Below are 12952 nucleotides of genomic sequence, written 5' to 3' on the forward strand. Positions count from 1 at the left end.
TCCGATTTTTCAGCCGTTTTTCGGGACATTTACGGTATCATAAAGATAACTTCCGGTGCATGGAGTCCCCCAAAACTCCCACAGTTTGTAGGGTGCCCTGGATGTGGTCATGCTGATTCACCACACGGTACACTTTTTTAGCAAGACCTTGAACAGGGCACCCGCTGACTTGTATATCTTGCTTACTTTAAATGCCTCTGTCCTGGTGACTGAGTTTGCTGTCAGTGAACGGGAACATTGTTATTCACATCCAGCAGAAAACCTGTGGAAACCTAATACTTCTCACAGTTAGAAGTTTGCTACAACTATATTCAGTCTAGACAATCATCTGTGACTCTGTGAGCTAAACAGTCTGGATTCCAAGCTGATACATATTACACTGATACACTGTAGCAAATTATAAGGACAAGAATAAGCTTTTTGCTGCAGATTATCTAGACTAAATACATTTGTATCGAGCCCCTAGCTTTGTGAAGATTATGTCTATACATATCAGCCTCTGAGTGTAAACAAGAATGTTTCCATACACTGACAGAGATAAGAGATCTTGCAATTAGTGAGGAATTGATAAACAAAGGATATTAGAAAGTTGTAGAACTTTTGGTTCAAACGTTAATTTCATACATTTAGAGTTCCCCTTTATCATCCTTTCAGCCCACATTCACAGACATGACCTGGACATATTATTGGCCTCTATCACATCCCATAAATATCCCAACACCAGTAATCATTTTGTCACCAAAGACATACAGTGTATTGGTGGCAGCTCATATAAAGGTGGCAGCTGCCATCATCATCACCCTCTATGATCAAAGATAAAATAGCAACACCTTGCAAAGAAGAGGTTAAAGACATGCTGGTAGTTGTAGTTCTACAGCAGATGGCATTTTATAGCATCATGTAGTTGGAATGCATTTAATACAAGTAATAGTCATCATCATCATCACAAACATTGATATTGCCATGCATGCCCCTCCTTACCCGATTGGCAGGGTCCCTTATGCACCTGCAACACAGGTGACTGCCCCTGCTGCAGCGCCCTCCTGCTGGCTAGTTTCAGCTGGCACAGGTTGTTATAGGTCTGCCCATCATTGGCACATACTTCATAGTCGTGCTTGCACTGACAAGTCCCCTTCAGTCCTCTCTTGCCAGGGGGTGGCTTGCACAGCAGGGTATCCCCACATGGTGGATCTCCTTCCCGGCCGCAGGATTCTCCTTCCCCGGCAGCGCAGATCAGGCAGCAGTTGCAGCGATCTGGGACATACCCACTGGGGCACACAGGGCTGGGGCACCGAGAAACATCACAGCGAGACGGGCAGGCTGAGGTACCCAGGAGCAGGGGTAGCAGCATTAGCAGTACATGGCAGCAGCCTGGCATCCTGAAGGGGCACTACAAGACCACCAATGCTAAGATGAGGAGTGCCCAGGCTCAGAGTATCTTCTATGCTTTATAGAGGGGCTAGAGTCAGCTGTGCATTACATAGGAGAGTGGATGATGAGGGCAGTGACTCCTGTGCCTCTGTTATATGGAAGAGTAATGAGAGGGGATGTGTAGACTGGAGGGTGGGGGAGTTACTTGGGCTGGAGTAAAGTCTCAGCCTACATCCCCCTCCCCACACCCTGCCTGCTGCTGCTCTGCCACTTACTAGAGGGATGGGAGTTGCCAGCAGAATGCCAGTCTACGTTAGTGTAAAGGGTGTAGGATGATGGGGTAGACTGGGGTGGGGATGTGAATATACTGTATGTAAGTCTACGGTTACTTCTATGCTGCAAGGCTGCGGGGGGAATGACACATCCTTGTGGTTCTCCTGCTGAAGATGTCTGGAGTCCGGATGACTGTATGGACGGCAGTCTATAGTCTGCTGACAGAGGAGACCGACAAGAATGTGAATGACCCCACAGCCCTGTGTATCTGTTCACCCCGGCAGCTAATGCATCATTTCTGATAATAACGTTATATATTGGTGTTATGGAATAAATATATGTATAATGTATCTGGGACCTCAATGAGTGCAATGCTGAAGAGTAGAACATGTATTAGAATATATGTTGGGTATGTGATGGTATAGAACAACCTATAATCAATGATATAAGTGTAATGTATGCACTACTTCAAGGTAGAAGGATAAACGAGTCTATATTTTGGGTATTATTGAAAGGTTATGGAATGTAATAATCTGCAGATGTTCTGCAGAAACTGGAAATTGCGAATTCATTATGTTATGAGGGTACTACCAGGAACTAGGGGGTTTGTTTGCAGGATGGTTTGTTTCTGGGCGTACAGCCAAGATAGATATGGGTAGAACACCGGATTAAAAACTAGATGTAAGGAATAAGAATAATGTACGTAGAGATAAGAATAATGAGGAAAGAAACCACAAGAATGTATATGTGTCTGCACGTAATTATATGATATTTTTACTATATAAACTCTGTGTCTCTGCAAATAAAGTCAGAAGTATTTTTGCCTTGAGAAACGTCTCAGTGTGTCTTTGCTTCTCCGAGCTCGCACCCCCCCCACCTGATTTGAACCTGCATGGAGATCAAGGCGTAACGTGACCTCATTGCGATCACAGAAATTGGCGCCCGAACAGGGACTTGACCAGAAGGACGGCACCCCACCTAGGGGATCTCCCGGGACTAGAGTGGCGACTCTCCAGACTAAGGAACGTGCAGACCACTGCTGCAGCAAGGTAAGAAGACTTAATTCTTACAAACTCTGCTCTGCACCTTCCTGTCTGGTAGGTCACCTTCCCGGTAGTACTCCTGAGGGATAGAGGGGCCACATGAGGGTGTTTTTAGTGTAAAAATCTGGTCAAGTCTATATGTAATCCTACCCTCAGGATAAAGTGCCTGATCTCCATGACAGTATTTGTATGAATGTTGTAGAAACCCAGTTTTGTGTCACAAATGCATTTTAGAATAAGGAAATTGTTTTTGGAAAAAACTTCCGATAATCCGGCAAATTACCAAAAACATGTGTACATGCTTCAGGTGACTATGGGGATTATGATAGGCTAAATTTTAGCCCGGAAATCGAAAATTTTGTGCAATCTGATAATCCGGAAAAATGCCGAAAATGTGTGTACAGCATTGAGGTACTTGCGGGGATTATCATGCACTGATTTTCAGCTCAAAATTCCAGAATTTTCTGCAATCCGATAATCCGGCATGTCAAATGAACAGCTTGATTTTACGTTTGCCTTATTATTTGGATCAGGAATATTTGTCATATTACTGTTATGGTGTGGAGGATATCTCCTTGAGTGGTGTTTAAAGTGAATAAGAAGAAAGTAAGCTAGTTATAAAAGGAATTTAATTCTCTGGCCAGAGTAGAAGAAGGTTTAAAAGGGTTTTGAGGGGATAAGTAACTGTATAAAATAGGTGAGAAAGGTAGTGTGGGACTTTCCCTAACAGCCAATAGCCATAGTGTTTGTTAGTGAAGATAAAAAACTGAGAGAGAAGGGTAAGAGTCCCCTCCATCATAGCAGGGCTATGGGAAACAGTCACGGCAAACGAGAGTTTGAGGTATGGCATATGGGTGAGCAAGCACCTGTTAAAAGGGTGTAAGCTTACTAGGGGATCGTAAATCCAGAGATTCACCTATCAGGAAAACTACCCCCTACATAACTTAGGGTCTGCCTATAGGCGACCACTTATAACTAGACAATGGGGAACTGGTGTCCCTATTAAGTACGGAAATTAGAAACTGTCTAAAACAGATGAGAATGGAATTCGTCTGTCAGCTAAAATCTGTAACAAGAGTAAGTACGGAAGCTAGAAACTGTATAAAACAGATGAGAATGGAATTCATCTGTCAGTAGCTAGAATCTGTAACAAGAGTAAGTACGGAGACTAGAAACTGTCTAAAATAGATGAGAATGGAATTCATCTATCAGTAGCTAGAATCTGTAACAAGAGTACGAGATGAGCACCCCAAAGGACAAACCGCCAAACAGGTAGTAGCAGAAAGAGAAGGTAAAAAGGCAACGCAGGGAACAAAAAAAAAAAAAAAAAAAAAAAATAATTAATGAAAGCATGTGGTCTAGAATCCCATGGAAGGTTAGACGCAGGAAAATGGAATGAATGTTGTGACACAAAACGTGGATGGTTGAAAGATAAAAAGTTACAGGGGAAAGCAGAAGCATGGAGAAAAGTGTCAGAAGAAGTAGTAGTTGTTTTAATGTTGCAAGTGACCTTATAGTAAATTCCCATATGGTATAATTTAGAATCAACTAGTGTGACAAGAGAAGGGGGAGGTGGAGAACAGCTGCTGGTGAGATAAGAAATGTAATCTTGTTCTTGAAATGAATGGACACAACATTAAATGCTGATATAGATATTTTGTATGACTTTGTGTCATTTTGTAGATTGAATCAGGAAAAGTGATAAATGTAATAATGTATAAGCAGTCCTTCACAGCCAAACCACCAGACACCTCTGTCTTATATGATGAGACCCTTGATCCTGTCATACATTCTGCACAGAGTGCAGAGTTGCTTGCCCTGATCAAGGCATGAAAACTGGCAGAGGGAAAAAGAGGAGGGCGGCTCAAAGCCGCAGATTGGGCAAAAGGTATTCTGGAGAACAAAGGGAAGTTGGAAGGTAGAAAGTTGATGAAAAGTGCTTTAGAGGGATTTGCAGAAGAGGAAGTTAGGAATAAGAAATGTATTGTATGTATTAGAGAACAGGACCAGCAGACGCCCGGTAATGGCGTCCGTACCTCATGTTGAGTGTGTCCTCATTGTTGGTGGGAAACCCCCTGCGCACTGTTTCCAATGGGAGAGGCTGCCCCCCCCCCCTGCCCCTGATGTGGCCACGCCCGGCCCATCCAAATCAGTATGAAATAATCACCTTGTTAATTTTGTCATTTGTAGTGTTTTTTCTATTTTACAGAAGTTCCAGTCTAGTTCACTGATGAAACAACACGTAATTATAAGATAGAGATGGTGGCCGTCAGATTGTACGGTTAAACATTAACGTAGATAATTTCTATACAATGGTGTGATAAATGATTGCAGATACGTATGTTGTTTTGCCGGCATTGAAAGTGTTAAGTTGTGAGAAGTTGTGAGAAGTTGTGAGAAGCTTTGAGTGTGTGACCCCCCTCCCTCCCCCCTAAAGTGTGCTGTGTTTGGGAGGAGGAGGAGGGGGGCTGACTGGGTGCAGTCTGCAGGGCTGATGAGACAAAGGGATCTCAATATGCACTGCTGAGATATATATATATATATATCAGTAATGTCTACAAACTGAAATAAATTTCTTCTCTTTTGCGCAAGCGCTGTTGGTTATAAAAGTTACGATATTTATGTGTTATGATGTGATCAGATTTCATGTGTTTTGATAATTCAGATGTATTAAACTACAGATACTGTGAGACACGGGGGTATTGAAAATGTATGTGCCCCCACCGTTATACTGTTTATTGGTTTGCAGTAATTAATGTTATCAGAGATAATATTTTCTGTTTTATTGAATAACTAACTACAATTGTTCTATTTTTGATTTCACACATGAGTTATGTTATTGTAAAGATCAAATGTTTGTCAGGAAAAAGTCATTTTTGTTTCAGGCTGTTGTACATTACAAGGGGTTAAATTAGTGTTATGTTGAGATGTAGTTTTGAACTCTGCTACATCACTCTCGCAGAGTCCACAAAGGGGGGAAGGGTGAAGGAACTGATCAGGTACAATTTTGGTTTATGTGTAAGAGACCATCCCCCTCCAGCAAAGTTACACAGGAGGCGATGTGACGTCACTCACACGAGTTTTTATGGATTTAGATGAGGGAGAAGGCAAAACAAAATTTGTCTGGACATTGTTAATTTGATGTAAAGTTTTTGGGAATGTTTTATTTTTATTAATCAAGTATTTGCAGAACCTGATAAAAGTGAGATTCTCAAAGTATTCTGCATTATCAGCTGAATGAGGAGGAGTTGTGTTTGGTAGCGGCTTGTGACACCAATCCATGGAGTACCTCTACGCAAGCATATACTTTGTACTGTACTGAACAAAATGGACATGACACTGCGGTTCTCACACAAAGTCATGGACCACAGCAGCGCCCGGTAGCATATTATTCAGCTAGACTAGACCCTGGGGCCCGAGGTTCCCCATCATGTGTGAGAGCTATCATTGCTGTAAATTCAATGTTAAACAAGGCCTCAGATTTGGTCCTGGCATTTCCACCACATGATATTACTGCTATTCTAACTCAAGTACAACCGAAGCATTTGTCCACTGCAAGACATTTGAGATTAACCTGTGCTCTTCTTCTTCCTGAGCAGGTTACTTTACACCGCTGTACTACATTGAACCCAGCTACCTTACTGCCTTTGGAGCAAGGGGGAGAAGACGTAGGTAAAGTATGGTCACAATTTTTGCCTGAAACTGATGAACATGATTGTATGGCCCTTATGGCCCAGGAAACAGTGGGCTTTGCACATATGAAAGATACCCCACTCCAAAACCCAGACCTAAGACTCTTTGTGGATGGTTCAAGGTATTGTGTAGAAGGATCTTTTCTTACAGGATATGCAGTAACCACCGAAGATGTAGTCCTAGAAGCAGCCTCCTTACCAGCGTCCCGCTCAGCACAAGAAGCGGAGCTTAAGGCCCTGGCAGCAGCATGCCAACATGCAGAAGGAAAGACAGCAAATATATACACTGACTCTCGATATGCTTTTGGGATTGCACACGATTATGGCCCCATATGGAAGGCTAGACAGTTTTTGACCTCTGCAGGTACACCTGTAAAGAATGCAGACTTTGTAAAATACTTGATGGCGACCCTGATGTTACCTACAGAAGTAGCAGTAGTAAAAATTAAAGCTCACACTAAGGTGAGTTCACCAGAGACAAAAGGGGAAATGCCCTGGCAGACGAAGCAGCAAAGCAAGCAGCACAGAAGCTACCCGTGTTAGCAGCCGTATGTCAGATAAAAGATCCAGAGGAAACAAGACCAGCTGTAAGCCCGGAACTACTGCAAAAACTTCAAGGACAAGCAACAGAAGAAGAAAAAGACAAGTGGACGGCCCAAGGAGCAACGCTACGAAAAGATGGCCTCTGGCAATGCAAGAATAAACTGTGCCTGCCTAAGACAATGTTCCCAATGATGGCCCAGATAACACATGGAGAGACACACCAGTCAAAAACGGCAATGATGGGCTTGGTAAACAAGGTGTGGTATGCCCCAGGGTTTAGTGTGATGGCCAGCAGTTTTACACAAGGATGCATGATCTGTGCAACACATAATATTGGAAGAACTGTAAAAGTACCACAGAAGCACACACCCAGACCTATATATCCGTTCCAGAGACTGCAGATAGACTATATTCAATTACCAAAAGTCGGTACCTATGAGTATGTGCTTGTTTGTATTGATCTCTTTTCAGGATGGCCAGAAGCTTTTCCAATAACCAAAGCTACAGCCGTAGCCACAGCAAAGAAACTGATCAACGAGGTGGTGTGCAGATATGGAGTTCCAGAGATGATCGAGAGCGACAGAGGAACTCATTTTACGGGTGAAATCATGAACTATGTGTTGTCAGCTCTAGGCATAAGTCAAGCCCTACATACACCATACCATCCACAAAGTAGTGGGAAGGTTGAGAGACTAAATGGGACTCTCAAATTGAAAATCCAAAAAGCAATGGTAGAAACCGGGAAACCATGGACCGAGTGTCTACCATTAGCCTTGTTCTCAGTAAGATATACGCCCACAAAAAGAACAGGTCTCAGCCCATATGAGATCTTATTTGGGTCGGCTCCCAGATTAGGATGTTATTTTCCACAGGTGCTCCAAATGCAGTATGGTAGACTAACAGATTATGTATCAACCCTGAACAAATAATTGACCAAGGTGCATGCACAAGTCTTTGCTTCCATTCCAGGTCCTGATTCAGTTGAAGGGACGTATAAGCTAGAACCAGGAGATTGGGTCGTTGTCAAAAGACACGTGAGGAAGAGCCTTGAGCCACGATTTGATGGTCCTTTTCAAGTCCTACTCGTTACAAGCACCTCAGTGAAGCTCGAAGGAAAGGCAAGCTGGATTCACGCCAGTCATTGTAAAAAGGTTCTTCAGCCAGAAGAATGAAGATCTTTGCGGTTGTTGCGGCGGTTGTTGCGTGTGCTCTTATACAAAAAGGCAGAACTGCTACTCCTGTACACGTAATCAGTACAGAATCACTGGAACAGTTCAGGACAGGGTGGGCGAATGCCACAGTGGATAGAAAGCAGGGTAACTACACCTGTAAGGCCAATGCCCCGTGTTATACTACAAATGTGACTACAACCGAAGGGACTTGGAAAAAAGGACCACATGGAGGGACTGTGTACCTTCACATAGACAAAACAGCCAACATTAGCATACAAGAAGAGACGCCGGGGCTGTTGCTTTGTTGTTATGAACCAGATTTACAGTATCGACAGAAATATACAACCAGTAAAAATAGAAACAAAATGATAAATAAGACTTATGAAAGATGCAACAAGGAGAGGCTCAACTCTACGATTGTAATAAAAGAAACTGATGGGATGATATTATGTATGAATAATAGCGAAATAAGAAATAGAAGATATTTTGTATTCTTGATAACAATTTTAAGAGATAGTTTTAAGCCACATATAACAGTACAAAGTCTGGAAAGAATCGCACACACTTGTAAGAGCGCTGTAACCCAACAGCAGAAAAAGAATGTACACTTCAATATTTCCTTCCCTGAATCCCCCTGCTGTCATAGACAAAAAAGAGAATGGCATGACCCGCTATTAGGAGGGGTAGGAACGGGATTAGGAGTATTGAATGGTATACAGTTAGAAACAGTTATGAACAAATGAAACTCAGTGGGAGACGACACATCTACTGCATTAAGGAGAGGTGCCTCATGGTTACCTACTACCTTTGCCATACAACAGAAAGGGTTAACTATAGATGAACTGTTTCTAAATGTTTTTAATGAAAGTATGCTAACCGAATATAGAACATTACAGAATGTATCAACTTTAGTAAATTGGACAGTATGTACGCTTAAAACGATGTGGCAACAAGAACAGATGAATAAATTGTTTAGTAGTCATGTTAGGCAATGGACAGACATTCTGCCCATAGGAAAGAGAAATGATACGTGGTTATTGTTACAGCCTGAGTATACTGAGTGTACACCTAAATGGTGTGCAGGAAGACTAATAGCATTTCATGTGAAAAATCCTACTCTATTATGCAAATTTATTGTTATGCCAATGGTAATGATTGATCCGGTGACATTATTAGGACAATATTGGATGCCGGAAATGAAAGGAACACACATAGATTCTCAAAATAAGACAAGGAATATAGATTTGTGCCAGTTATCAGAGCAAGGATATGTATGTAATCAGCAGTCAGGAATATATGAACCCTGTCTAATGCAGCACCAGGATAATGTATGCGCACTCACTATAATCCCAGAAGCTAACCTACAGGTATATATTGAAGTAGGTCCACAGCATGTATGTTTAATAACTAACAACAAGCAGACCCTTAGCCAGTTTAATCTCATGGGACCATTTTCAGGATGTCTATACAATGTGACGCATTTGACTTGGGGGAACCAAACTATAGTGTTCCTGCCTACTTTAGAAGAAATAATGTCCACTGTATGGGTACCTGAACCTTTGCCCTATGGAAATTTTAGTTTGCCACTGGAAGAGTTAAAACAAGTGTTACAAAAGTCTAAAGACGTAAAGAAATTGATAGCAGCCCATAATGTAACTCTAAGTAAAGTGAAAGTATTGGCTACAATAGCAGCTAAGGAAGTAATAAATTTATCGTCAGCAATAAAAGATGCCAGTGCCCATCACTGGTATGACATATTTACAGGATTTTCCCCCACTGCCACTAAGATACTGCATGTGTTATTCCAACCCTTGATATGTTTCATAATATTGTTTATATTGCTTACATGTTTTAATTGTTATACATTTTGCAAAATAAGGGAAGCATTCAATCAGAGGCCTATACATTATGATGAAAGAGTGTTGTGAGATTACCCCACCTACATACCTGTGTGAATCAAGTGAAGAAATGGATCGAAGCCTTGCTATCAGGAGATAGAAGTAGCATTGGAATTTAGGTGTTGGTAAAATCACAAAAGGAGGGATTGTTATGGAATAAATATATGTATAATGTATCTGGGACCTCAATGAGTGCAATGCTGAAGAGTAGAACATGTATTAGAATATATGTTGGGTATGTGATGGTATAGAACAACCTATAATCAATGATATAAGTGTAATGTATGCACTACTTCAAGGTAGAAGGATAAACGAGTCTATATTTTGGGTATTATTGAAAGGTTATGGAATGTAATAATCTGCAGATGTTCTGCAGAAACTGGAAATTGCGAATTCATTATGTTATGAGGGTACTACCAGGAACTAGGGGGTTTGTTTGCAGGATGGTTTGTTTCTGGGCGTACAGCCAAGATAGATATGGGTAGAACACCGGATTAAAAACTAGATGTAAGGAATAAGAATAATGTACGTAGAGATAAGAATAATGAGGAAAGAAACCACAAGAATGTATATGTGTCTGCACGTAATTATATGATATTTTTACTATATAAACTCTGTGTCTCTGCAAATAAAGTCAGAAGTATTTTTGCCTTGAGAAACGTCTCAGTGTGTCTTTGCTTCTCCGAGCTCGCACCCCCCCCACCTGATTTGAACCTGCATGGAGATCAAGGCGTAACGTGACCTCATTGCGATCACATTGGAATTGCAATAGAAATAATTTCCTAATGTAATCTCATGAAATAAGTTAGAAAAGAGAAGTTAAAAAAATCGACCGCCAAACGTGGATTTTGCTACTTCCCCCCTACTGGTTTAAAAGAGGCGTAAAGTTGATTGAGGTCAATGGCAGTTTGATCCTCATTAATCTGTAGATCTTCGTAAAGTCAAGTTCGCTGATCTCTACCAATGAAAATTTCTGAGGTGTCTCTATGCAGAGGCATAAGACGAATTTGTCCAGTGAAATGACGAACACCATCACAAAACTCTTTAAAGTCAATGGGTTGTGTTGGGTGCCGTTGGTGTTCGTGATGTGCTGACCCGGCACTCCCATTATTTTTCTGTTAATAGGTCTCAGATGAGGACCCGTGGTATATTTTTTTTTAACATTGGTGTCTATGGCCGTGGGATCCTATACGTCAAATCATTCCTTGGAGAAAGATGTTTATACTATCCAGTAAAAAAACAAATACTGCAGGGTATATATTCTTTAACATGGGAGTCTAAGGATGACATTTGTCAAAGCATCTGTCCGAGGTATACGTTTTTTTAACATGGGAGTCTAAGGTCGACAGATGGCCATAGGATGACATCCGTCAAAGCATCTGTCCGAGGTAGACTTTTTTAAAATGGCCGTAGGATGGCTTTCGTCAAGGCTTCCTTTGGAGGTCGGTGTTTGCTCCATCCAATAGAGAAACTTATACTGCGCGCTATATGTACTTTAACATGGGAGCCTAAGGTCGACAGATTACCCTGGGATGGCATCTGTCAGAGGTATATGGTTTTTTAACATGGGATCCTATGTCATCTTGTGCCCTCATCTCGCAAAATATCAAGCCAACAAAAAAGTTAAGGGATGAGACATCCGTATAGTGTAGACAGTCCTCTGTGAGATACACTGCCTGGACTCCAGACTGACACTGTTACATTGTAACAAACTATCAGACAAAAGAGTAATGTGTACTGTTCATGTATTTAGCTCGTAGAGGATTGCTTAGTCTGAATACAATTGTATCCCCCTCTTAATTGTGAGAAGTATAAGGTATATACAGGTTTTAAATCCTCTGGATATTAACAAAAATGTTTTAAATCAGTGATAGCCGGGGGTGTAAGTAGGTCGTGCTCGGCTACATGGGAGAAAACCCATTTACTCACCGCAGCTGTCTTCTCTAGTCCACAGGGGGCAGCATTTGGATGTTGTGTGCTGCGTCGCAAACAACGTCTGAATCTTGTATGTGCCGTAGAACAGACCTTGTGAGCTGAGGAGCCTGCGACTGCAATCGTAACGCCACTTTTGACAGCAAACATAGTTCTTGAAATGGTAAGGGATAAAATAATAAAAAAGTTATGTCCAACCGAATGCAGAGGGGCAAAAAAGATTACTGATCTTTGAAGGCTATATACACCTTTTGAGCTGTTTTTTGGTTTTTTTTAACAAAACAACGCATTAGAGGATATAAAACAACTTTTTTATTGTTTTAGGTTTTTTTTCTACTTTTTGAGATACAGTTTCTATGTATCCTGGATACATTGAAGCTATATCATGCCCTCATACCCGAATCCGTCAGGTCTGCAGAACTGACGGCTTTGGTGACAGCGGGTCCATCTAATAAAGATCACATCTAAGTTCATGACTTAGATGTGATTGATAACAGTTGAAGCTGTCAGTCCTTCAGACCTTATTCTTATTCTGGATCTAATTAAATTCAGTTTATAAAAAAATTATTTCTGGTACAACTCTCAATATTATCTCCAGACCACTGGTACAGCAATGGGTGCTAAATTTGCACCAAGTTATGCTAATTTGTACCTGGTGGTCTGGGAAGATAATTTCATTTATTCCAGTAGGAATAAATTTTCAAACCATTTGAAATTGTCTAAACGTTATATAGACGATGTCTTTATTGTTTGGGATGGGGGAATTGAGGAGCTATTATCCTTTGCAAAATATATTAATGACAACACATATAACTTAGTTTTCACTTCTGAGCACAGCGAGGCTCAAGTAAGATTTTGGATCTAAAATGGATGGTAAAAAAGTAAACACAAGGAATTTTTTCAAACAAACTGACTGTAATAGTTATATTGAATAATCGCGTTGTCATCATAAACCTTGGTTGCGAAACATATCCAAGGGTATACCCAATTTAAAAGAGTAAAGAAAAATTGCACTAAATTGGATGACT

General features: G+C 41.1%; 1 protein-coding gene across 1 annotated transcript in view; it reads right to left on the reverse strand.

Moving 5' to 3' along the window:
* Positions 1-1505, reverse strand: part of HTRA3 (HtrA serine peptidase 3) — a 48963-nt gene extending 47458 nt beyond the window's left edge. Inside the window, exon 1 of the mRNA XM_075857547.1 lies at positions 982-1505. Coding sequence (XP_075713662.1) covers positions 982-1378 — 397 coding nt within the window. The 5' untranslated portion in view covers positions 1379-1505. The remainder of the gene's footprint in view (positions 1-981) is intronic.
* Positions 1506-12952: the final 11447 nt, after the last annotated feature.

The sequence above is a fragment of the Rhinoderma darwinii genome, chromosome 1, assembly GCF_050947455.1.
Source record: "Rhinoderma darwinii isolate aRhiDar2 chromosome 1, aRhiDar2.hap1, whole genome shotgun sequence".
NCBI lineage: Eukaryota > Metazoa > Chordata > Amphibia > Anura > Rhinodermatidae > Rhinoderma > Rhinoderma darwinii.